Below are 26,157 nucleotides of genomic sequence, written 5' to 3'. Positions count from 1 at the left end.
ACTCATCCAATACACAATCCCTGCTTCAGATTTTTATTCATTTCATCTTACTATTACTAAATATAAAGAAAACAACTCAAAATATAGCCTTTTTATTTTTATTTAAGTATATATTAATAAGTGAAATAATATTTAAAGCTTATCATTTAAATTCCAACTACAAAACCTTTGGTACATTTGTATGATATATATCAACACTAGATGTACAATAAACATGGTAAGAATCTGACATTATACACCACAAAGTTAACATTTAGTCAATCAACTAACATAAATGCAGGCCCCAATTCCTCAAACAATCTAAAGTCCCTAAGTACAGCATAAATCTAAGCTTGTATTGTGTTTTTTTCTTTTTAAAGACTTGTGACAGAGTTAATTGTTATAAAGCCATTTAAATCATGATAAGCCATGTTTTGGCTTTTAGAATCAAGTCTAAGCATGTTATCTGTCTAAATGAGATAAATATGTATCTTACTTAAGCCTGTTTGACTTACAGCTGCACTCTCACAGATTGAACGTTTTGACAACTTTTTTAGTTTTTGTCTTGGAACGAGAAGTTTTTTACATTCATATCTGAAAACCAGTGATTAAAGACTGATGACAAAGATCAGATCACAGATTTTCACATTTCTTCTCCCATATTGATGTTTTATGCATTTTACTTAAACCGTTAGTAACAGTTGAAGCCATAAAACATTAAATTTGGAATGGAAATATAAAAATCTACAGTCTGATCTTTTGTCAACAGTCTTGCATCACTGGTTTGCAGATACTTACAGTAAGCAAAACTTTTGCTAATTCCAAGACAAAAAATAAAAAAGTTCGAAAATCGGTCAATCTATGAGAATGCAGCTATAAGACTTTAACAGGCTTATTTTTTTTTCAGAAATTGGGGCCAGATGATTTGTCAGCATGAGTCATGTCCAGCACGACAATTTACATAAAACAACACAAAATAATTGCAGTTTGTGAGATAACCTGTAGTCCGAGACAAACTGTTAATGCCCATTCATAGATAATCACATTTTTACAGGATTTTTTTTTGTAATCACAGAAACTGTACCAGTAATTAAAAATTGCACATGGGCACATAGTGATAGAATTTACAAACACGACAGATCTTTTTTCTGTGGAAGAATAAAGTGGTTCACATACACTTGTAAGGAGTGAATTCACTATGCACAGAATTTAAACCCAAATATCCAGTTAACTCAGGTACACATAGCTTTATGGACTAGTAAGTTTTACAACCTCCATCTGTACAATAAACACTGTGAAAAGCATGGAATTGTCAGCCATAAACAACTTTAAGCTACGTGACATTACATTTGCGTCTTGAAAGTTAAGAACCACAGATGAAAGATATAAATTAGGGATGGCAACGAGTACCCGAGTACTCGAGTACTCGATCGAACGTCTGAGTACTCGAGTACCAAATCACTACTCGAGTACTCGGAAAAAAAATCAAAAAAAATCTATAAAAATCACCAAATACACGTTTTACAGACAAAATATCAGATCTGGTTAGTTGCCAAGAGGACAATTTACGGTCTCTCTAATCCCCGCTGTGTACACAATTAACCTCAATCAATTAGTTGACAGTTGTTGTGATGGTTGCAAATTGTCAACAAAGGACCCCTATTTCAAATTAGCACTGATGTCAATTAGCGAAGTTTTGATAGCGGTACTTTCACCTACACAATTCTATTGTATACCAATTAGAGACCTTTCACCAAACAATGGACGCTAACGAGCGAAAGAGTATAGACTGTTTCGAGAATGGATTTTTTAATGGGCGTATTTTAACTATTTTTGCAATGATTATCACAATTGATTGGTTGATATTTTAAATCAAGAATTATGAATATTAATGAGGTAAACAACAATTACACAGTACGAAAAACTATCATTTAAAAAAAAAATGTAGAGTAAACAACTGAACAACTGAACTTCATATTGAATTTCATTCACTTTATTTATGTATGCTGTTAATTTTCCTTCATTGTAATTCTAATTGTTGTTCATTTCTGCAGTGCATACTTGTATAAAATGAAACGAATAAGACAAATTAAAAGCCTGAGACAACATTTGTTTTCTTTTTATATCATTTGTTTGTTATAATACGTAATGAAAGTTTACTTTAAAGGTGAAAATGACCAAAAATACGACCAACGCACAATATACGTCATTAACGATACATGTATACACAATCTTGTCTTTGCGAACACATATTCAATTTTTCCGAGTACCCGAGTACTCGATCGAACGATCGTCCGAGTACTCGAGTATTAATTTTACTACTCGTTGCCATCCCTAATATAAATTGTCAAAGTGCATATACCGTTTATAATTATACACTCTAATACTTCACTTGTGCACGCATGTCAAGGTGTCCATGTATTTGCAATACAAGTGTGACTGATAATAAACGTGCATGCATCTGAATAACACATTTACTTCCAGACAATTGTATTATCTGTCTTTAAACATAATTAACACATAACTTTGGTACATGTTACAGCATTAATAAAGATTCATTTATGATACAAGTTTTATATATTAAAGAGTTATCTCTCTCCAAAACATTTATATTCTTTTCCTATTTTGTCCTCTTACAACCTAACACAATATCACATTGCAGACAGAAATGAAATGCAACAACCTATTTGTCAAGGTCACAAAACATCTTGGACAGGAGTATTAAGACATTCATTAGATGATAAGACTTTAAGCACATTTGACTGTTTGAGAAGAGGGGTTCTGCTTGATGAGCCTGTGTCTGTGGACATGGTCACTGTGTTACTTTTACTGGCGACACCACAAGTTTCCTGCTCATGGTGCAAATCACTCACAGCTTGCGTCACCTCCAAACGTGGTTCTGTTGACTTGGAGTCAATATGCACCAAAGGCTGAGTGGCCTGAATGTCAGTAACCAGACTGTTTGCAGTTTGAGCACTAGATTGGCTCTCTTGAGATTCCACCACTAAAGGTGTCAATGGAGGGGGCGGAGTAAAGGGATACAAGGGCGGAGTCAGTGGGTAAGGCGGAGGTGTTATTAAAAATGACTGGCACTGTGATGAATTTATATTACTGGTACTAGATTTAAAACCATTGGATTGGCTAAGTCTTCTACTAAAGTGTTTACTGAATCTAAATATCCTTCTAGATTTGTGTCTGCCATCTTTGTGTTCAACATCTGGGCTAGAGCTCACAGGTGTCTGTGGCTGGCGAGTCTGTATCTCGTCCACAGAAATGCATCGGCGTATCACCGAGCTCTGGCGACTGTGTGGCTTACACAGGATGGACTCTTCACTCTGCGCCAGGATGATGAGGGCCGTGTCGTAATTTGGGGGAGGTGTCATCGGGCTCGACGGCTCCTCGGACAACTCCCTTAACTGCAATGGACAAACACATAAAGTTAACATGGTTTTGCTGACTTAAAGATACAAGGATCAAATAATGTTTCAAATTGACAATTCATTTTGAAAAGAAGTTCTTACTAAAAAATCTTCTTGCATGAGTATCTAGCCATTGAAATCAGGCCAATATTGATTAGTAACCCTCGACTTACCGGTATGTTCAGTTCAAGTTGGCAATAATTTCAGAATTTTAAAGACAAAATAGCATTTCTTATTGACTCCTTGGTAAAAGTGCATCATTAATTTAAATAGATTAATATGTGTGTTTTATAAAGGAAGATAGAGCGTTCAATTTAAGCCAAGTCACTGACGCCTGATTTCACACAAAAATATTGATACTGTCAAGTCCATAGATGAGCAAAATGCCTGTCTAACACTGAGGGAGATATGGAATATCATCATATCACGAGTGTCTGCCGCGTTATGTACACTATTTGTATTACAGTGAATGGAACGTAGCCCAAGTCCCAGTTCCTGAACACAGTAGTGTCACAAGCATGATAAAAATTATATTATATGGATAATGTTCTCTTAGAAGTTTTTGAGCATTATAATACCAAGCACACATGCACTGTGGCCCACACCTGCATTACAGACAAAATCCGCCTTGGTACAAAATCACCCTGGACAAATTCCTCAACCAAATTTTGCTTAGACAGAATCAAAGTGCTGAAAGTGTTGAAAGACTGTTGGCAGATAACTGAAGAATGTACCAAGTCCTTTTAATTGAAAAGGGATCAATCAATTTCATGAATTCGCTTAAAATAGGTGAAATACATTTATATAAAGCACAATGATACTGTCCCTATTTACTCAAGTATCCAATGGCCTTTTGGAAGACTTTCAGATTCTTAATACAAGGTTCCTTAGTTCAAACCTTTTTTAAGTCATTTTTATAGTTTTAAATTTTTATTTCTAAATAAGACTATTTAAAGTGCTTTAATAGAGGCTATCTGACGCCTTTTATACAGTTTTAGTAAGCGTTTACATGCTTTCATTTTGTATGTGTCTGTTGAAGGTGATGTTTTTGAAAATAATAATACAAAAAATTCATTAGATTCAAGGAACGATGTGACAATATAACAATATAACATTGATATGCTCTTTCAATGTCTGTGGGAGAAAATTGTCTTTGTTATGTAAATGTGTTATTAATAATAAATTCATAACAGTTTAAGTCCAACTATACTGTAAATAACAGACGTTGTTTTGCTATGAAAATACACATAAGCATGCATTTGACCCCCACATTTACAGAATTAGTTCCTTTGATAGGCGGGTGGTGGTGTCTTAATATTGTCCTACACTTGAACATGATTCTTACCCTTCTTGTCTGGGGGGTCTCCGGGTACATGTTGGTGTGAACAACCTCGTCATATGTAGGGGGTGGGGCGTTCAGAGACTCATGGTCACACTCGTCCGAATGCTCACCCTCCATCTCTACAATACATGTTCAATGTTTACAAGTATTGATTATTAGTATCTTCCATGGCTGTGAGTGTAAGATAGGTTCATTCCGACCCAAGCGTAGGGAGTTTTGTGGAAACAAGGTTTACCAAGTTTCCACAAAACACCCTGCGCGAGGGTCAGGATGAACCTTTCTTGCATACCGGATGTGTGTTTCCAGTCATGTGACAAGTGCTGGAAAACCCCATCTTACATACCCCATGTAAGATGAGTCACGCGCAACAATGCGCCACTTCTTATTTCATTTATTGTATGATTTATGAACAATATATTATGCCATTTCAATAAAGCGCAATCAAATACATATGTTTGCAAGACTTTTAATCAAAATTGAACATGAATAATCGTTAAAAAACGTTATTTTTAGTTATTCAAAATTACTGCGCTCTATGACGTCGGTAAACAACGTCGCACACGCTTTTTGGTGTAATTGTACAAAAGTTCGTTTTCAACGTCATTTTTTCCACAAATTGATAAAAGCCTTCGTTACCGGCTTACGCACGTGCCCTCGGGTCGGATTTCTCTATCTGTTCCGGAAACACATGATAGATACTTATAATCTTACACGAGCGGCTATGGTAGATGCTTTTTCTCCCACCTCAGTTAAACAAAATTAAGTAAAAATGTATTTTTTGCTGGAACTCTTTTGTACTAAGTGAAAATAATTGCGTATGGATATGCGATAATTCGTAGTTTTCATGGATATTCGCGAAGTGATTCAGATTATGTTAATAGTCATATTGGTCTTTAAATAGTTCTAAGGAGAGTGAAGCATTATTTCTTGAAAGGTGCGTGAAATCTGTTTTATGGTGACATTTGAAGCAAGAAATAATTGATTAGCGTTCTAAATATTGCCACAAGACAAGGTTTCCATGATGCTTCAGACAACAGTCTTCAGCAAGGGAGGTTATTACAATGTGGTGACCATTAAAAAGGAGTTCCATACAGGCATTTTATCTCCGCCCGTGGGCAAGATCAGAATTTCTAGCATGGTTAAATTATTTGATCTACTTATCTGAGGAGGGAGAAAATATTTTCTAACATGTTCAATGCTTACTAGTATTGATAATTTTTTTCTTATATGTTCAATGTTTACAAGTATTGATAATACACACAAACATGTTCAATTTTACCAGTACCGATAATATCCTCCATATCTCTACGAAAATCTGAATTTTTCAAATGTAAAATGAAAAAATCAAAAAAGTATACATTATCTAGTAATAAAGTCCTACAAGAATTACTTCAGAATTATTAACTGAGCTCCTTCTATCTAGGAATGCATTAAAATCTGTTTATTTTGGCCTCTGTAGTATGTTTATGCAGGCAATATAATACTATACCTATTTAACTTGTCTACTCCAAGAATTCTACACTGTGAATGCCAGAGAATTTGCTTAAAGCATAACTGTATCAAGGTTTTTATAATTATCTTAATTTTATGATTTCATTTACAAGTAAACATGTTGCTATGATAACTAGAGAATCGTAGTGTGCCTGTTGCTTGTTTCCCCACCACTTCAACAAGAATCACAACAGTTATAATTAATTATGGGGCTTGCTATGTGTCACTGGTAAGATTCAAAGACCTCAAAGGGTTACAAAGTTCACTAGGACTTAAAATATGCATGAAAACAACAATACCAACTACCAACGATGGCAACAGCAACAAGGATGTGACATAAACACTTCACATTTGTTTTTTTAAAAGACAAAGATTATCCCATGATAGGAAACATTCCCCCCCCCCCCCTTAAAACTGGAATGAAGAAAGACTTTGAAAGCAAGGAAACATATCCTCAAACATGGGAGTAAAATCAATCAAGTCTATGCATCCATTCAACTAAAAGAGAACAAAATGTATGTTAGTAGTTAAACAGCTATCAGACTCATACAATAAAAGGAAGAATTGTGAGGAGAAAAAGGGATCCCTCCCAACTGTCTCTTGGTAACACCCAATATGTGTTATTTTTTTAATAATAACAGGGATAAATAAATATCCAAAGCTTGAGTATGAGGGATGTATGTGTGATTTAGGCACCAAGCAAGGTTAAGGGGCTCAGACCCCTTCCGAAATTGCTTCTAAAGCCATTCATTATCATTTCAAGGTAATTTGTGCTGTTTTTAATACAAAAGTTAAGCAAAATACACACTTCATCATAACATTTATTTTATATCGAATAAGTACATTTACACACAACCATTACATACCATACTGCCTGTTGGCACGACTTTGTCGCTGCTGGAAGCAATAGAGGATGACGAGGAAGATAACAATTGCAAGTCCCACAATGATCATGATCAAGATTGTGTTCTGGTTCATCAGCTGCTCTTCAGCTGTAAAAGACACACACTCTGGGAAAAACTACACACAGCATTTATACCCTTTGCAGTAAAGTAATCACTACTGTCCTGCAGATCACATTAAGATGGTTAAAATAATGTGACAGATCTTAAAATCTTAAATTATGTAATAATTTTTACAGTTTGCATGATTTAAGTCAGCCATCATAATTGGACATATAAAAAGATGAAATGCTCAAGTTCTTACCTAAAAACTTGACTTTGGAAATAATAACATAAGTGATTGAAATTCTAAATTTAAAACAAGCCAAAAATAATTAATTGTTGTTGAGCTTGATATTAAAGTGTTTCTTTCAACAGTTTATTAAACTTCCAACACTGTACAGTGTTACTGCACACACTGTTCAGTGTAACTTCCAACACTGTACAGCATCATTTAAACCACTGTGTGATGTATGTATATCAAAAATCCATCTATGTGTTTATATCAAGTGATTATGTTATATCCCTGTAATGCAAAACAGTTAAGATTGAAGTATAAACTTACGACACAACTCAATACGGGAGATACATGAGCCGTCACTACACTGCCTCTCTACCTCAGACAGACACTTCCTGGCCACATTCCCTGACCCCCGCTCACCGGCCGGGGGTACCGTCACCCTTGTCCTATTCCGTGACAACATTAAACGGTTTTCTTGCTGGTTCAAAAAACTGAACGAAAATGGATAATTTCCGTACTCTCGCTCATATTTCATTCCTGAAAATAAATGAAAAGATATTATGTATTGATAAAAAAAGATATATTGATTGATAAAAGACTGCGCCCTTAAACACAGATACGGATCTAAATAAATAAACATCCACTGTATGAAACAATAATAGCAGTGACTTGTAGCAACAGATTTTACTATCACGTAGGAACAGTACAATAAGAATAACCAATATATTCATTTCATACAATCATAAATACTATTCCATTTCTGTGAACACTAAAATGCCAGTGAAATCAGTAATTATTATGTTCAACAGGCAGACTGGTATTTTTAACTATGTGCACTCAATATCAGTGCAATAAGTCATTTTCCAACAACATTTATCTGTACAGGGGCAGTAGTTGACATTTTATATTGATTTATATATCAAGCTGTTCCTGAGGATTCTGTAAGCAGCACATTGTTGTCAGCAGGTGGTTGTACTACTGCTTAAATTATGGAAAACAATTAGATAAAAGGTCAAAATCGGTCCAGAATGGGAAATTGTCTGTTTTTTCTGATACCCTGGATATACACTGTAACCATATAAATCGTTATCTGACATTATTGCATGAATGTGTAAGTAAATAATAAACTCAAAATGTTATCCATGAAGGTGAAGTTCATGAAAACAAACTATTATCCTTGTTTTTGTCACATGTAAAAATATAAATATTTTGGAGCCAAAGAAACATTGTTGTGATCACCTAATTACAGAAACACACTATTATTTCGAAATCCATTATTTTGGTGTACACCCCCCTCCCCTCCCAGCCCCTCGGTTAAACCCTCAACTTTTGAAATCCATTACATATATGTATCCCCCTCAGTAGCATCCACTACTCTTGAAATCCATTTCATATATGTAACCCCCTCAGTAACACCCTCTACTCTTAAAATTCATTACATATATGTATCCCCCTCAGTAACACTTGAAATCCATTACATATATGTATCCCCCTCAGTAACCCCCTCCACTCTTGAATCCATTATGTATATGTGTCCCCCTCAGTAACCCCCTCTACTCTTGAAATTCATTACGTATATGTATCCCCCTCAGTAACATCCTCTACTCTTGAACTCCATTACATATATGTATTGCCATCAGTAACACTCTCTATGCTTGGAATCCATTACATATATGTATTGCTATCAGTAACACCCTCTTCTCTTGAAATCCATTACATATATGTATCCCCCTCAGTAACACCCTTTACTCTTGAAATCCATTACATATATGTATTGCCATCAGTAACACTCTCTATGCTTGGAATCCATTACATATATGTATTGCCATCAGTAACACCCTCTTCTCTTGAAATCCATTACATATATGTATTGCCATCAGTAACACCCTCTTCTCTTGAAATTCATTACATATATGTATCCCCCTCAGTAACACCCTCTTCTCTTGAAATCCATTACATATATGTATTGCCATCAGTAACACCCTCTACTCTTGGAATCCATTACATATATGTATTGCCATCAGTAACACTCTCTATGCTTGGAATCCATTACATATATATATTGCCATCAGTAACACCCTCTTCTCTTGAAATCCATTACATATATGTTTTGCCATCAGTAACACCCTCTACTCTTGGAATCCATTACATAAATGTATTGCCATCAGTAACACTCTCTATGCTTGGAATCCATTACATATATGTATTGCCATCGGTAACACCCTCTTCTCTTGGAATCCATTACATATATGTTTTGCCATCAGTAACACTCTCTATGCTTGGAATCCATTACGTATATGTATTGCCATCAGTAACACTCTCTATGCTTGGAATCCATTACATATATGTATTGCCATCGGTAACACCCTCTTCTCTTGGAATCCATTACATATATGTATTGCCATCAGTAACACTCTCTATGCTTGGAATCCATTACGTATATGTATTGCCATCAGTAACACTCTCTATGCTTGGAATCCATTACATATATGTATTGCCATCAGTAACACCCTCTATGCTTGGAATCCATTACATATATGTATTGCCATCAGTAACACCCTCTTCTCTTGAAATCCATTACATATATGTATTGCCATCAGTAACACTCTCTATGCTTGGAATCCATTACATATATGTATTGCCATCAGTAAGACCCTCTATGCTTGGAATCCATTACGTATATGTATTGCCATCAGTAATACTCTCTATGCTTGGAATCCATTACATATATGTATCCCCCTCAGTAACACCCTCTATGCTTGGAATCCATTATGTAACGAACCCCCCTCCTTGTATACAGAACCTTTATTTTCTATTTTGTAATCCTATTGAATCCTGAGTGCTTCTTTAAATGACTCCCAAGTCCACAGTTTTACTCACTATTATGCATTCATTACTTTCTCAAATTAATCAATGCTATATAGCAGCACTATTAAAAGCATGTATAAATCTGTCATTCAAATATACAAAAGAAAATAGTCTGAACTTAAGACGTACATGTTTACCATATTACTAACAGGCAACAGGTAAACAGTCTAATGTATGTGGGCCATCACTTTAACTGACAGATAGGTTTGTATCTGTCCTTTAGAAAGCCTCATTTCTTCATCTTACGGTGTGACCACTAAATGCTTTAAAGGGACTTGCTCAATGATTTTGGACAAACAATTGTTTTCCTGGTAATGCATCTGAAAACACTTACTTGTATCTAATCATTACTTCACTCCATGATATCAAATTGCAGGAAAAAAAATACAATTATAGTACAAAAAAGTATTTTGGTTTTAGTGGGGTGCAAACCCATGCCAGTAAAGACAAGAAAAAATAGAAAAACGACAGCTTAACCACTCGGCAACCATGTCTTATACAAAAGTGATGGATATTTGACCTTTTAACAATACATTGATAACATTATATGATAATCTCAATCAACCATTCACACAAGAACAAAGTCGTTATTAAGTGACACTAAGCGTTGTTAATGCTAATGAAAATTGCGGCCTTCAAAGACAATATTTGAGCAAACATCAACATTTGCTGAAGGGTTCCAGCATTTGGTAAATTAGTTTTAACACTCCTAATGATTTGCCACACTTTACTTATAATACAAAAAAGTGCACTTTACAAGAACATGAGCTAGTTCCTTTAAAGGAACATTCTTTAAATTGTTACAGGCAGAAAAGATATTTCAAAAACACTTTCAAAATAATGGTATTTTAAAGACAATTATTTCATGTACTATATTTTCAGATCGGTGTAATATTTTTGATGCATAAGGAAATACTTTTTTAATAAGAAAATATTGTACAATTATACATCCAGTCAAAGAGTAATGATGTTTGAAGGCAATTACTGTAACTGCTATACTTTAGTGAAAACAAATAACAACTTTAAGAAAATAATTAACATTTCAGAATGGATGCACAGACACAGTCTCTCACTCACCAAATACTGTGATTATTTACAGATTATTAAATATATCACTGCATTATGTGCAAAATGAGTGATGATATCCCTGGGACATTACTTGCATACATATCATTACTCATTGGCACCACGCTGCCATTTATCTGTTTAACACATTTTCTTTTTTTAAATAGATTGAAAATCGTTATTGTACAGTCACCAATTTTTGGTATTTTTTCAAAACTGAAATGGAATGTATTAGTTCAAGTAACTGCTGCATAGAGTAGGAAAATATGTAGAAAAATTATTTCCATGCATTTTTAGCTTCAGGTTTATCAAAATTATGAGGTCATTTTGATGATGCAATCGATGTAAACAAAATTCAAATATTTATGCGAAAACATTTAAATTTTCAAAGATAGCGTACAAGGGAAATTTTAAGACAAAAACAATCTTTCAGACAGGAAAATAAACAGGAGAGATATTAGCTATATGCTATGTAGGTCTATCATGTCTTAGTTCATGTGAGTGTTTTTTGTGAAAACTAAATGTGTTTGATTAAAAAAAGCTCTTTTTTAAAACAAGGGGCAATGCGGATTGCCACAATATTGACTGATTTTAAAGCATTATCAACTGATTTTTCATTTTGACAATACCATATTTTCAGTAGGAATAAGTATGTATGGTAAGTGGGCAGTAATTAAAATTGCTTTTTACAACCAATAATTGTATTGTTTGGAGCAGAATGATAGGTAAAAAAAATGCCTTGCATTTAAATATTCAGACCAAAAGTCATGCAGATGAGATGAGTAGGTTTTGAAATTATGAATGAGAAATTGAAATGGTGCATTTGGATTTGTGTTTAACAGTTAAAGAAATAGCAAGTTAATTTAGTTGTTTACTGATATTGAAAGGTTTTATATGTATGAGGTTGATATTTTCCTAAGATTTTACCTAGTGACCAATTATTTTTTTTACTTGTGGGTGACCCATATTCATAATTGTTCAAGATAACATCCAGACAACTATTCTGACCAAGTTTCATAACAATTGGATAAAAACTATTCAATTTATAACAGGTTTTTTTAAGATTTGACCTAGTGACCTAGTTTTTTAACCTGAGGTGACCCACATTAACAATTGTTCAAGAAAACACATAAACATCAAGTATTCTCAATTTCTGACCAAGTTTCTAAACAAGTGAATAACAACTATTGAAATTATGATAGGATTTTTTCCTTTAAGATTTGACCTAATGACCTTAAGTTTTTGATCTGAGGTGACCTATTTTAATAATCATTCAAGAAAACATGCAGACAAGTATTCTGCCCATAAAACTTGAATGCAGAATTGTTAATAACATACATTACCCACATGCCCATCAGCTCGGTTTTGTCATTCTATAACATTTTTTGTAAAAAATATGACGCGGTTAATCCGACGAAAGAAACATCAGTCAAATGACAGTTATGAAATGTGCTTAGACTTTGTCGAGGGACCTTACTACTTATTGATGTCAAAGTCAAAATAGATTCTCAACCATGTCTTGTTTTAGCTATACAATGAACTCTGATGTGTGACACTTAAAGTACCATAGCCACTTGACAACATCACCTACACGTTTCCCAGTCAGTCAATCAAATGTTTTTCACTGATTGTAAGTCAATAAGGCCTAGAAAAAAATACATTTGGTTCGGGTTACCCGACCCTACCTACGAAATAGGCGCCGACCCTACCGTTTTTATAGTCAGTTTGAAAAAAAAATTGAAAACTAAAAAACTAAAAAAAAAAATTTTTTTATTTTTTATTGCTTTTCAATAAATTATGTAGTTTAAAACCTTAAATGCTTACACAGAAGATAACTTTAACACCGTTCTGCTTTGATGAAAATGACATTCTTATATAAACCTAATAATAAAAAAAAAAGTCTACCTACCCTACCTATTTTTGAAAAGGATGTAACCCTAACCAAACAATTATATTTTTTAGGCCTTATCCAGATAAAATAAAATAGCTGTATTAAAGAAAACTATTAATTTTATCATTTTGAAAAAAAAAGTAAACATAATAGACAATGTTAATTTATGTTTTATCATGAAATGAAAATTCAAATATAACTAAATAACCGGGAAAAAAATGTTGTTTTTTAAACTCTACCTGCTCTCAATGTGTTTGTATCACTTGAATTATTCCACTGAATGATGTGTGTTCCTATTAGGATACCATACAAATTTACTGTATAACTCCCTTTTATCAACAAAATATTTACATATTAACATAATCACACAAAAAAAATCCATAGAAAGATAACTCACTTGATATTTCACGATGTTTAAAGCTTTACAATGCAAAACAGTGCTTTTATCACAGTATGCATATAACTTGGATGAGTAATTTCTACACCTTCTATCAACCACAAAGATGTTGTTTCAAGTACAACATCACTCATACACTTGTATTTTTACACCAATCATGCTAATTGGAGCATATGTCTGTTCCGTTTCTGCTTCTTCGAAAATATAACCTCAGTATGAAATTTGAGGCAGATTTATCAACCAATTCTTTGGTATGATCATAATTATTAACCCTTAGGCTGCTGATGGCGATTTTAAAGGCTTTGCAAACAGCTTGGAACCAGACCAGTCACCGAGTAACTCGGCGCCTGGTCAGGTTCCATACTAAGCTGTTTGCCACTCAGTCAATATAACCCCAAAGTTTTAAGGAAATTGAAAGAAATGTAAAATAAACCAGACGACATTTTTGAGCAGACGACAATTTACCCAGCATGCAAAGGGTTAAACAGAAGATATTTTACCTAACTTTTCATAGAAATGTTTTTTCTCAATAGTTTTTATCTATTAAAAGTAAATATCATGAAAGCACATATCAAAATCAGATTCAAATTAAATTTTTACGCATTAGTCTCCATGTTCTCAAAATGAAAACATAAATACAGAGCATGTAAGATTTATCTCTTACTTTTTATCTTCCTCCAACTGAAATATCTGACTGACTTAATCTTCAACAATAGCATGAAAAACATCACAGAAGAAAACATAGTAATTCAATGATTACAGTATTACTGAAATATAATCAATTGGTACAAGGCTGTTGACCTCTTAGCCTGTAGTTCTGCATTAAATCACGCGGACAATAGTTAAACGACATCTTAAGAAGCTTATATACAATACGACACTATAAATAAGATGAAGATTTCTCTTGGGTCTCCTAGAAATGACAGAGCATACGAAACATGCTCTCAGGACACTCCTTAAAGAATGGAATGAGTTTTGTCAGATAAAATCTTTAATAAGTCATCAAGCATGAAAACAGAATATTGCAAGCAAGTGAGGCAACACATTCATGTAGCAGATTATACAAGAACCATTTTGGCTTTTGAGTTATATCACACCTATATTATATGCAGCAGGTCAATAATGTATAATGTCTATTACACACATCATTGCGACATGATCATTGCGACTCAGATTCCTCTATACAGTTGCTGGAAGTTTTGGTCCTTGTTAGTGCCATTTCATTAAAGATCTTAGTCGATTTAAGTCCTAAATGGAAATTATGGTAGTGTACTTTTTTGCTATTTTGTTACATTTTCATACATTTATAAGTGAATTGAATTTAAGCCAGTTTAAGTAGATACAAAGTTGAGGTGATAAAAAAATGAATATGTTGCCATTTATGACACAATTATATAGATTTAGGAATTGTTATGTGTCTTAATTGTTTTATGATAAAAACTACTAAAAAAGCTAAATAAATAATCATATACAAGTGTATATATTTGTATTTGAGCCATAAAACACATGCACCTACATGTTGATCCTCCGTTACTTTAAGTCTGAAATTAAATAATTTTTCATGTAAGGTCTTAAATAAAGTATTAAATCTGTCCCACAACAGAACCAAAATATCAGCTTCACCCTATTGGTTTCATTGTTTGAAGTGTGGTGATTATTTTCTATTTTGTATAATACAGCTTTAATAGAAAACAAATCTTTGTTTTAACAGCATTATATACGTTTCAACACTTGTTTCAACACTTGTCGGCATATTTTGTAAAATATATTTCTTGCTCGACCATCCAGCTCCTCTTGAATATGCACATGCAAACTTATACTATAGCATGATATGCCTTGCTTCCTGTTTATTATGCAAACGACCTTGTCAGACAGATAGCCATTTTTAGAGCAGAAGAGATGTTTGCAAGCATCTATGCCCCCTTCTTGGCAACCAATCGGTCAATTTGCATTAGGGTAATGTAACTTTATAGGTAATCAACATCCATATATATATAGTAAGACCAAGCATACCACAAGTGTCAGTTGGACAAACTTATTGTGATCAAGGTCACAAAGACCGTGACCATTGACCTACTGTCCTTAAATCAATAGGGTTCATCTGCTGGTCATGACCAACCTCCCTATCAAATTTGAGGAAGTTAGGCCCCTGCATACTATGGTTATCAATTAAGGTAGTACAGTACACCCCTAATGGGAACCATTTCAAACTATGATCAGCTTCATAATTTCTTAATGTGTATTATTTCCTGGATTCAAAAGCAAAATTTTAAAGAAATTTATTGTCAAAAAACTATTTTATTTAAATTTGAATTACCCTACCCCCATTTAAGAATTGTCAATAAAAACGACATCACCCGAGAGACAAGAAAAATCCTGTATTTCATTTATTTTTCATCATTTTGGTAATAATTTGGTATCAGAGTAACAAGAAATATATTTGCTTTCAGGAATAATACATTATTGATTACATCACCAACAAATATAATCATACTGTACTGAAATAGCCATATGGTATTCAATTTTAACATACTGTTTTAACCGTGTAAAATTGGATTATCGACGTTTAAAAGCAAAATCAACAAGTTCTAGAAATACTCATGACCTGTTCTTTATTAATAATTATCTTTAATCTTTTGGGAACATTATGCCAAAAAATCAAAATGTTTTACCGGCTCATTAAAAAAAAAAATGTTTGTAATTCCAAACCACCTATTTCAGCCGTGCCTGCAAGTTATAAAATCTTCACAGAAGCTAATATTTATGTGTAGAAATGAATTTAATTACTTTTTGATGAAAATACAATATTTACTTCTGTAAAAAATGTAAGCTAAGGCCTAAGAAAAATTACATTTGGTTTTGGTTACCCAACCCTACCTACGACAAATAGGCACCGACCCTACCGTTTTTATAGTCAGTTTGAAAAAAAAAAATGAAATTTCAATATGTAGTTTAAAACCTTGAATGCTTTATACAGAAGATTACTTAAACACCTTTCTCCAATGATGAAAATGATATATATAATGCCCAATAAAAAATAAATAAAGAACCTACCTATTTTTGGAAAGGATGTAACCTAACCTTTTTTCAGGCCTAATGAAAACAAAGAAGAAAATAAATATTTGTGCTTCTGGCTGGATTCAAACCACTACCTTGAAACCTTCAAAAGATTTGTAGTCTTGTGCTCAACAACACAGGCTAAAGCATTAAAATTTCAAGTGAAAGTTTTCATTAGAGGTGTGCTACCTTAAAGGGTATAGACTGACATGTACAAAGTTTTTTTTCTTCAAAGGAGCCATAATAATGATGTATAAATAGATGGCATAAAAGGCACTTTAAAGATGCCAAGATATCTACAGTAAAGGCCATGTGAATCAGTCAGGTGAGGCCAAATAAAGTTTGAATTTGTTTCCACTTACATCTAAAATGAAAATAGGGTAGGTAGGTACTAGGGCATAACTTTTTATAATTTCTATTCTTTAGAACTGGGATTCTGTACAAAGACAAACTAAATCAGGGTGTGGGTGATACAGGAAACAAGTGGATTTGAAGTGAAATCCATATGAAAATTGAAAATCATAACTCATTATTAAATATTTCTAACAAATATTATCCTGTATTCTTCTTGTTGTACACATACTGGAACATGCTTCATTAAAGGTTTATTTCAAAATTTAATAAAATTTATCAATAAATGAAAAAAATATTGAAACTTTTCGAAGATGATCGGAAATTGATGTGAAATCCAATTTCGTAGAAGTTAAATTGGACTCGGGTCAAAAAGGCCCAGTACCAGAAAGGCCTGGTCCAAAAAGGCCTACTTTTAAATCAAAGGAAACACCTGTATTGTGTTTGAGGGTGTTGTACTTTGATAGGATTAGCGGTGTCAGTCTTTAATGAGGTGATAATGATATTTTCACATTATCAGTTGCCGTGTGTCGTTGATATTTCACGGTTAGTAATGTTAGAAGAAGTGTGATAAAGATATATTCATACTGTATAGGTGTTACATCTTTAATGATATACTCAAAATAGAGTAAATCTATTTTAAGTGTATAAATAAGAATTATTTTCCAGATGATTTTATTAATTCAATATATGTCTTTAGTAATGAGTTTTCAGTGCATATTGTGTTTTAAGGAAGTAAAACCGTGTCAGCATGCTGAAGAATGTGATACCTGCCATGGCAACACCACATTTGCGGAACAGGTAAGACTTTTAGATATTAAATACATATTATAAAACCTGCATATACCGTAATTCACCTAAGAGTTCGGACACTCTAAATATTCGGACACCCATAATTATTTTCCAAAATAATTTATTTTGCGTACCTAATTTTCGGACACCCAAAGGACATCAATCATAACTTTCACAGTTACCAAGTTTCACAGACGAAGATTATTGATTTTTATCTTTACAATGCCTGGCTAGATTACCTAACTGTATACACCACTGTGACAAGTTAATTAGTTACTACCCATCCTAAACGATTTATTGCCTGTTGAAAAGGAAGTGTGATATATTTATTGGATGATAAAAGAAACAACAAGGGCAATCAAGGGATTAAGAAAACATAGACATGACATGTTTGTAAAACATCTGCCAATAAACTTTCAAACTTGTACCTCACTTATAGACTGTAAGAATCAATAATCGTACAGTTTTACATTAATCCTGCATAGCAATGTCCATGCTCTCCACGAGATCCTCGTGGGTATAACTGTAAGTTATGTGACGTCACACAGTGTGACTCTTTGATCTGAAGCCGATAGAATGTATTTATTCAGTTCAATGCATGTATAAAATGGTGTTTTAATTAACTTGATGAAGGATTTACACTTATAGGCGTAATAAATAAGTTTATGACCATTGATTACTACGTATAAATTAATAAATGGTAAAATGCAAACATGAAGAAAAAAGGCAGGTTAAACAAACATGTAAATAAAATGTAAAAATGGTAATTTTCTATGTATTCGGACAGCGAAAAAAATAATTATTTTAAGGTGTCCGAACTCTTAGGTGAATTACGGTAGTAGTGCTAAGGCTTGTATTATGGATGCCACGCTTACTAAGATACATTTTATATATCGCTTGGTGATAAACAAGGGGAGCCATTATATTTAGTTCATTTTGTTTATCAGTGACGTTAAAGACTATATTGAGGAGTGAAAATTGATGATGAATTTGAGAAGTGGTGGATAAAATTTTTTTATTTAAGTAAGCTAAGTACTTGTATATTGGAAGGAAGAATACTGCTGTAAAAGCTGAATGAACAGGCTTTAACGGCATACAACCATGGCATCAACAGTCTTGTTTAGCCGTAGTCGCAGTAGTGTTAAGTCTTTTTATAAGAATTACAATTCATTAATACACCAAAAAGACGTATGTAAAGAAATATTCCAGCTTTGACCTGTATTTGATATTGTTTATTTGGTGTTTATCTTAAGCCATAGGGCCATTGACACACATTTCAGAAAAGGTGTTGTTTATTATTTAATTTCACTTACTTTTCCTGAATGCTAATTGCTGTCACTAATAGTCATCCATATAAGGGAGTATTTCCTGAACTACCAAACCTTAAATTTACTACCCATCCTTAGTATTTTTTGAAAGGTCATGATGAAAAATGTTACTGTCAACAAACAACACGAAGTCCGACATTGACAAGCGGTCGGTGGAATTACCTAAAACACGATATATAGATTAACATTTCGAGATATATTGATATATATTTGTGGGTGTACTTACGGGTTGAATATGTTTATCAAGTGTATATTAACGGTTCAAACTGAAATTATTCATCTAAAGTTATCGTTGATGTTCTCAGAATGTAAAATGGATTACTGAAAGAATCTACCGCATTGTACAAGATGTGTCCCTAATTAATGCAACGGAAAAATATTATAGTCTCCGTTGATTCTCACGATTGCATCAATTTTAACAATAATACGAGTATTATCCGTAAAACACAGTTTTAAAAATAGTATTGAACAACGACAATCGAGAAACATTGTCAATACTGTATAGTAGAAACTCCAAATATTTGAAATGAATAAATTTATTTATTTGCATTCATAAGTTTAATTAAGAAACTGCAGTATGCCCCATGATTCCCGCATGTAATGATCTTTGAAGAAGCGAAAAAAATCCTGTTAGGTGGTGGTCACTTAATACAGACTGATAATGGCGACGAAGTAAATATTAGTCTCGGGGTCTTTCGAAATACAAATAAAACATTTAATGATGTAACTAAAATGCAAATTGTAAACCAAAAGTACAGTGTACTGTATCAATAAATGCCAAAAAAGTACGACTAAATACGAACTTTATTAGGCCTAAAAATAAATATGTCCGTTTCGGGTAACCCGACCCTACCTATGAAAATGCGCCGACCCTAACTTTTTTTTCCGTTTCTGAGCAAAAACATATTCGTTAGCGAATAGAGAGTTACGAAGGGCGGATAAATGCAGATTTTAATCAGAATTATTGTTTATATGATAAAACAAAGTCAGACAATGACAGTAATGTAGGAAAGACTGCCATGTGCAAGAAAACACTCTGAACTTACGACAGATTTTGAAAAAAAATAAAAAAATAAAAAAATATTCGCCACTCGTGAAAATATGTTTTTCTATGACACTCGTGAAATAAAATACGATCTTACACTGAAATAAACAAATATCCTCTATTTCTTTAAAAAAATCCCTACCTACCCTACCTAGAAATTTTGGGAAGGTTACCCTAAACAAACAATTTTATTTTTTTTGGCCTTACGAGTTTGTGCAAATAATGCAGATCCAAAAGGATATTTATGTATGTATACTTGTGCACTGAGAAGTAGCCGCTCTATGACAGTTTTCAACCGCGGCCCGACAAACAAGCATATACAATATGGGTCTCATATGGGCTATTTCTAGGCAAGCTCGTATGGGTATTATTGTACCCATATGGGACCTCTGTGGTCAACTCCATAAGTGTCCCAGATGGGTTCCATAATTGCAGCATTTTTAGGAAAACGAATATTTATTTATTTAAAAATGGAAGTATCTGGGCTGCCCATGAGGGACCCATAATGAGTAAAAGGGCTGCCTATGTAGGACCCACATGGGTCCCGTATTACATGTTTATGGGCAGCTCATATGGGATCCATGTGGAACCCGGTAGCACTCCCATATTGGTCCCATATTGGCAGTCGATGTGGGACCCATGTAGGTGCACATATGGGTCCCATATAGATTGCTAGCTGGGGGGTTATTGTCATTTAATTCGTATGGATCCTTGCAATTTTGTACCTTTCATTTTTCGATTACGTCATTCATGCTACTGTAGTGCTGTTGTTGTTGCTGCTGTTGCCGCGAGGCCTGCGATGAGTGACATCTAGACTGGTCCCGTGTAGCTCTGACTATTGGATATGGTCTCATTTGTCTGGTCTTATATCTAATTGTAATTTAGAAATTTGATAGTTCATGTGTCTTAAAAATCATTAACTTCTGTAAAAAATGCAGTATATTTTAAAGGAAGAGCAAGACTCGCAGTCTGTTCATTGACAAAAAAATTTGTGAGAACAGGACATTTCATCCAGTCTGTTAACATATTGGAACTGTCCACTTTGTTGTCAATGCCCGGGTTGCCTCACTTTGAAAGTACTAAAACTTCTTCAAGACCAAAGAGTGCGTCTACAATTCTATGTATACGTTATTAAGCCCAACTGCGTTCACAATAACAAACACGATACAATAACTATAAATAAAAATAAATAAATAAAAAGAAGATCAAATCAATATCTATAAGATTGTAAGCTACACTATATTAAGCTGTACTTATAGTAATACGTGAAATAGCCTTAACCGGAATATTGTAAGAGTCTTCTGAAAGGTTAATTAATATATTAAATCACATGTACTTTTAATCGGTTAACAATTAAGTCAAGACACACGTAAACAATGTACATGTCATGTCTTATTACGTACTTAAATTTTGCAGGTAAGCCAATAATTGTGGCAGATGGTAAAACACTTGACGGTCAACCCACGGATCGCAGGTTAGATCCATTGTCATTCTTAAACGCCGTTTAGGCTTTTTTAATGATGTTTACAGGCTATATGCACCATAAAAAGCAGGGATCACCGGCATCCACACAATCGTCAACCGGGCCTGGGAGTAGGCATTGGTCCCAGTCCGGGCCAAGTAAAAGTCATCAAAAGTCTCTAGCGGCCATTTAGGTGTGTTATGTTATGAAGAACGACAACATGTGTTTTAACTATTTATTGATACATATAATATTGGTGAGGATGGTACAGCTCTGACTGCTAGAGATAATCTGACCGCCTGTGTTGGCTGGCTGGCCTTATTATACAAGGTGAACTATAAATAGCGGGAGGAATTAATTAATTGCCGTATGATGTTACAAGGTGGACTATATACCGGGTGTCCCGTGCGACACTGATTTACGCTCTATACATGCATATATTGGCTAGTTTGCACACAAAAGTAATTTGATTGGTTAACAGACATTTTTGGATTGATATTGACCAATTATTAAGCCTTAAAAAGGCTTATTTTGACCTAACCAAAGAAATAACCAGCTTTATGCAAGTTGAACTTTGGCTACGCATTATGTACAAGTTGGTAGATTTTTTTTTATATTTTACCAATATCACAGCAGCCAATATAAAACTGGTTATTTCTTTCATTTGGTTAAAGTTGGCCAGTTTATCTATTGATTGGTCAATATTTATCCAATAATTACTGAGGGCCAATGACGGAACGCCTGTATGTGCAAACCGTAGCCAAAAGATAACCTGTGCATAAATTATCCAGTTTATACAATTGGCTGGATGTTCATTTTTGCCGGGAATCATTGAACGTGTCAATGAACCCTACATTTATGCCTTTATTACAGACTGCTACCCCTTCTAACTGGAGTTTGAGCACAATCCAACGCCGCCATGCAACGTTCCGCGCGTTCCATCAACTCCCGAATGTTCGCGCTGGCCGCTCTGAACATGGGATTCGGTATGATTAGCGCGTCATTCAAATTTTACTACGTGAAGGTGTTCCTGAATGTCTACCATATACAAGAGGGATGGTTTCAGGTTGCCCAGACGTTGTTTCTCATTTGGAACGCCATCAATGACCCGTTGTTTGCCTACCTTCAGGACAGTACAAACTTCCGGTTCACGAAAACACGACGGGAAAGTGTGCTGTACGCCGCACCGCTGTTCGCGCTGTCTTATCTTGTGCCGTGGTTCCCCTGGGGAGACCCGGCCACCATGGCCCCCTGGGTGACGGGCATGCACCTGATCGTGGCCCTCTGCTTCTGGGACACAATGTTCACGTATGTCGGTCTGGCGGCCTGCTGCCTTTTTACCGAGATATCCAAGGATGAGAACGAGAGACTGCGAATGGTGAAGTACGGCCAGATCGGAAGTGTGCTGGGTTCGTCCAGTATCCTCATTCTCCAGTACATGTCTGACCAGCTAGAGAACTTTCAGGCTTTTCAGAACACCTGCATCGTGATAGCGATTATAAGTTGTTTGCTGATGCGATATTGTGGTAAACACGCCCACACTGCTCAAGATATCGAGCACCAAGACCAAGTTCAGAAAGGGAACACACCTGAATTGAAATCACAGGAGTTTTCATACTTTGTGTTATCGAAGCAAATCATGTTAAACAGGGACTTTCTGGCATTTGTGGTGACGAACTTTTTCCAAGAATTTCACCGTACATTCCTATCGAACTTCTTCGCCATATTCTGCGACCAACTCATCGCTAATGGTGCCATTTCACCGTTTGTCCGCAATGTCTTCTATGGGACGCATCGAACGTTTGCCAAGGTTTTATAGTTTATGCACTTTTATAGTACGTGTTAAGACGTTTGTATAACTTTACTGTTCCAAGATTCTCAGAAGTAATAGTTGGAATGGATTCAGAGCTACCTAATCGCCATACTATGATACTTTTATATAGACACTGCTTATTTAAGTGCATAAAACACATACTAATGATATGTCTTGTAACGTTTTTTATCGTTGCAGCTGATTTTGATACTGGGTACGCCGGTTGTGAGGCGGTTCGGGTACTTCCGGCTGATCCGGACAAGTCAGGTGTTGAGTATGGTGCTGGGCCTCGCCTTCCTGATCCTGGGGCCCATCAACCACTGGTGTATCATGGCGTTCTTACTCATTGACTGGTAAGCATAAACTAAAAGAAAGGTCAAAGCATTCATCTTTAAAAAAGGAATATATTATTACGAATAAAAGCACGGTTCGAAATTATCAATTCTATTTTTAAAAACTAATATTGATAATTTTGAAGCACGCTTTTATAACTTCAGATTTTTTTCCAGATGCAAACACAAACCAATTGTTCCATAGGCGACTCTCTCAGATCGTCTACTTTTTAGTCACTTGAGCACGTGCTCAAGGGTGAGCTGTTGTGATAGGGGGCTGTTCGTCGTCCGTCACCAACATTTTCCGTCAAACAACTTCTACTCCTAAACCACTAGGCCAATTCCAACCAAATTGCCCAGGAATATTCCTTAAATGGTCATCTTCCAGATTTCTGAAAAAAATGGTTCCATGAGAGCTCTAATTGCTATGGCAACCAAAGGTGGCCTATTATCGAATTCCTTCGAGCCTGGTTGGTTCGTAAAAAACTTGGCCGGCATGTGGCGGGGCTTGTTTTCTACTCGGAAATCTGATTTCAATTTCACAGAAATGTTTCTCCAGGGCCCTTTATCAACTGTATCTTACTGGTTGACATCCCTTTTCCCTTATTCTATTGTTGTTTTATTGTTGTTTTTATTGTTGTTGTTGTTTTTCGAGTATTACGCCATGCTTGCTTTGTTTTCACGTTCAGTTGCCTGGCGGACAGTGTGTTCGGACTATTCACTCTCCCTCTGTCAGACATCGCAGACAAAGATCTCGTGCGCTACGGACGCAGGTACGGTGTGTGTTGTACACTTATGCTGTAAGTGGGCAGTTTAATGTCACGTTCACAATAGTTTAACCGAGATATGGAAAACTTATTTTGTTTAGAAATACGAGATAGGACATTTCGAGACATACGTAACTCCTTGTTTTCCTAGTGCATGGCATGTTGGTCAAATTACCCCGATGTGGGCGCCATCGTAGTCGTTGACGTCGTGCACACAGCTTTATAATAACTCGAAAACCTTTTCGTGATACTGAATCAAATAATTCTGTTGATAGAAAGACAGTTTAATACTTAAAAAAGCATATTCATTTTTATTGAACTTTGATTATAATAAACGGAAGACGCTGTCACAAGTTACGTATTAATTATAATGTATGCACCGCAGACACCCAGTGACGTCAATGGTATTTGGCAGCAACGCGCTCGTGGTGAAGCCCGCCATTTCTCTATCGCCGATGTTTGTCGTCTGGATGCTGAACAAGTACGGCTACGAACAGCTGAACAAGGACTCGCTGGGCCCGGCGGAGACGGCGTCCCTGCACCATATCATGTTCCTGCTGCTGTGTATGTATCCGCTCGTGCTCGGGTGTATCCAGTTCGTGGCCTGGTCATTCTATTCCATCAGGGAGAAGAGCGATTAAGCTAATAATGAAGTCGGGAACTAGCCACTGTGGAAACATATTCAAACAGTCAGGGTTGCTATCTTTTGAAGACAGGTGCTATTATCATCTTTCATTACTTGTTTTCAAAAGTATGAAAAGTTTGACTCCTTCGTACTTCACAGAACACAGGCATCTGAATCATTGTTTGTCACTAAAATATTGTTTAAAACCATTTTGGGTACATACAATGAGATAAACAACACATCTGAAGATATTTAGTGTCTTTGATATACAAAAATGAAACAAGGTATGTAACTCAAACTTACCCGATTTCACGGTAGAGTCCAGTTTTATGTAAATTTCTCAACCAACATATAAACAATCCATTTTTAAATAAGTGACATGGAAAGAAGAGTTAATTACCTTTAAAATGGTGTGCGATATGTTGGTATAACTATATTGTCTTTAGACAAACAAACATAATTCAATGTCAAATTCTCATGTTTTTCTTAAGTCGGAAAGAGTACAGCAAATTAAAATCTTCAATTTTCCCCGTGTAAACAGTACTGAACACAGACCTATTAAAGTTATTTTATGCTTCAGTGTACAGATAAATTAATTCCATTCCTTTATATCACAATAAGACTAACACCACAGTTTAAGAAAGAACCGTATCAGTCTTCAAATTAAATCCACTTTAAAATTTTGTTTGAGGCGGACATTTTCCTGACAGCGCTAAGATGTTTCTGATCAACCTCCAAAGAAGAGTATTTGACCCATCCAAGCTTGTGTGGCTCACATTCAAGCCGGTACAAAGATGTTAAATGTACATGTCAATGACATCATCTGGGCGCTTGTCAGTAAAATGGCCGGGTGCCTACGAAATTTAAAGAGGATTTAGTTTAAAGACTGATACAGTTGTTTCTAACATTGTGATGTTAGTCTTTTCGTGATATTATGGAATGGAATTAATT

At 34.9% G+C, this 26,157-nt stretch overlaps 2 protein-coding genes across 5 annotated transcripts; one reads left to right on the top strand and one right to left on the bottom strand.

Moving 5' to 3' along the window:
* Positions 1–92: 92 nt before the first annotated feature.
* Positions 93–19,497, bottom strand: LOC128244728 (uncharacterized). Of its 3 annotated transcripts, none has more exons than XM_052962779.1 (5): positions 19,389–19,497; positions 7,738–7,950; positions 7,098–7,223; positions 4,744–4,859; positions 93–3,395 (listed from the first exon to the last, which is right to left on the bottom strand). In XM_052962779.1, the coding sequence occupies exons 2-5, from the start codon at positions 7,946–7,948 to the stop codon at positions 2,676–2,678; spliced, it is 1,173 nt and encodes a 390-aa protein (XP_052818739.1). In that variant the 5' UTR covers positions 7,949–7,950; positions 19,389–19,497; the 3' UTR covers positions 93–2,675. The 3 variants fall into 3 exon arrangements, with proteins under 3 accessions (XP_052818739.1, XP_052818740.1, XP_052818738.1); XM_052962780.1 differs by lacking the exon at positions 19,389–19,497 and adding an exon at positions 13,635–13,726; XM_052962778.1 differs by lacking the exon at positions 19,389–19,497 and adding an exon at positions 13,477–13,611.
* Positions 19,498–21,478: 1,981 nt separating this feature from the next.
* LOC128243828 (transmembrane protein 180-like) lies at positions 21,479–25,431 on the top strand. Of its 2 annotated transcripts, XM_052961796.1 has the most exons (6): positions 21,479–21,497; positions 21,624–21,681; positions 22,543–23,479; positions 23,681–23,835; positions 24,504–24,587; positions 24,967–25,431. In XM_052961796.1, exons 3-6 carry the CDS (start codon positions 22,589–22,591, stop codon positions 25,220–25,222), a joined length of 1,386 nt encoding a protein of 461 aa, XP_052817756.1. In that variant the 5' UTR covers positions 21,479–21,497; positions 21,624–21,681; positions 22,543–22,588; the 3' UTR covers positions 25,223–25,431. The 2 variants fall into 2 exon arrangements, with proteins under 2 accessions (XP_052817756.1, XP_052817755.1); XM_052961795.1 differs by lacking the exon at positions 21,479–21,497 and having other exon boundaries at positions 21,579–21,681.
* The last annotated feature ends 726 nt before the right edge of the window (positions 25,432–26,157 follow it).

Source organism: Mya arenaria, chromosome 8 (genome assembly GCF_026914265.1).
Source record: "Mya arenaria isolate MELC-2E11 chromosome 8, ASM2691426v1".
NCBI classification, from domain to species: Eukaryota; Metazoa; Mollusca; class Bivalvia; order Myida; family Myidae; genus Mya; species Mya arenaria.
Note: the sequence above shows the minus strand (reverse complement) of the source record. Positions and strands in the feature narration are given on the sequence as shown.

Bases quoted from the DNA above. Each gene is read 5' to 3' on its own strand.
- LOC128244728 (XM_052962779.1), bottom strand. From the start codon at position 7,948: ATGAAATATGAGCGAGAGTACGGAAATTATCCATTTTCGTTCAGTTTT. The intron at 7,224-7,737 runs GTAAGTTTATAC...TGTCTTTTACAG, and splicing joins CTCCCGTATTGAGTTGTGTC to CTGAAGAGCAGCTGATGAAC. The intron at 3,396-4,743 runs GTAAGAATCATG...TGTCCATTGCAG, and splicing joins AGACCCCCCAGACAAGAAGG to TTAAGGGAGTTGTCCGAGGA.
- LOC128243828 (XM_052961796.1), top strand. From the start codon at position 22,589: ATGCAACGTTCCGCGCGTTCCATCAACTCCCGAATGTTCGCGCTGGCC. The intron at 23,836-24,503 runs GTAAGCATAAAC...TTTCACGTTCAG, and splicing joins GCGTTCTTACTCATTGACTG to TTGCCTGGCGGACAGTGTGT. The intron at 24,588-24,966 runs GTACGGTGTGTG...TATGCACCGCAG, and splicing joins CTCGTGCGCTACGGACGCAG to ACACCCAGTGACGTCAATGG.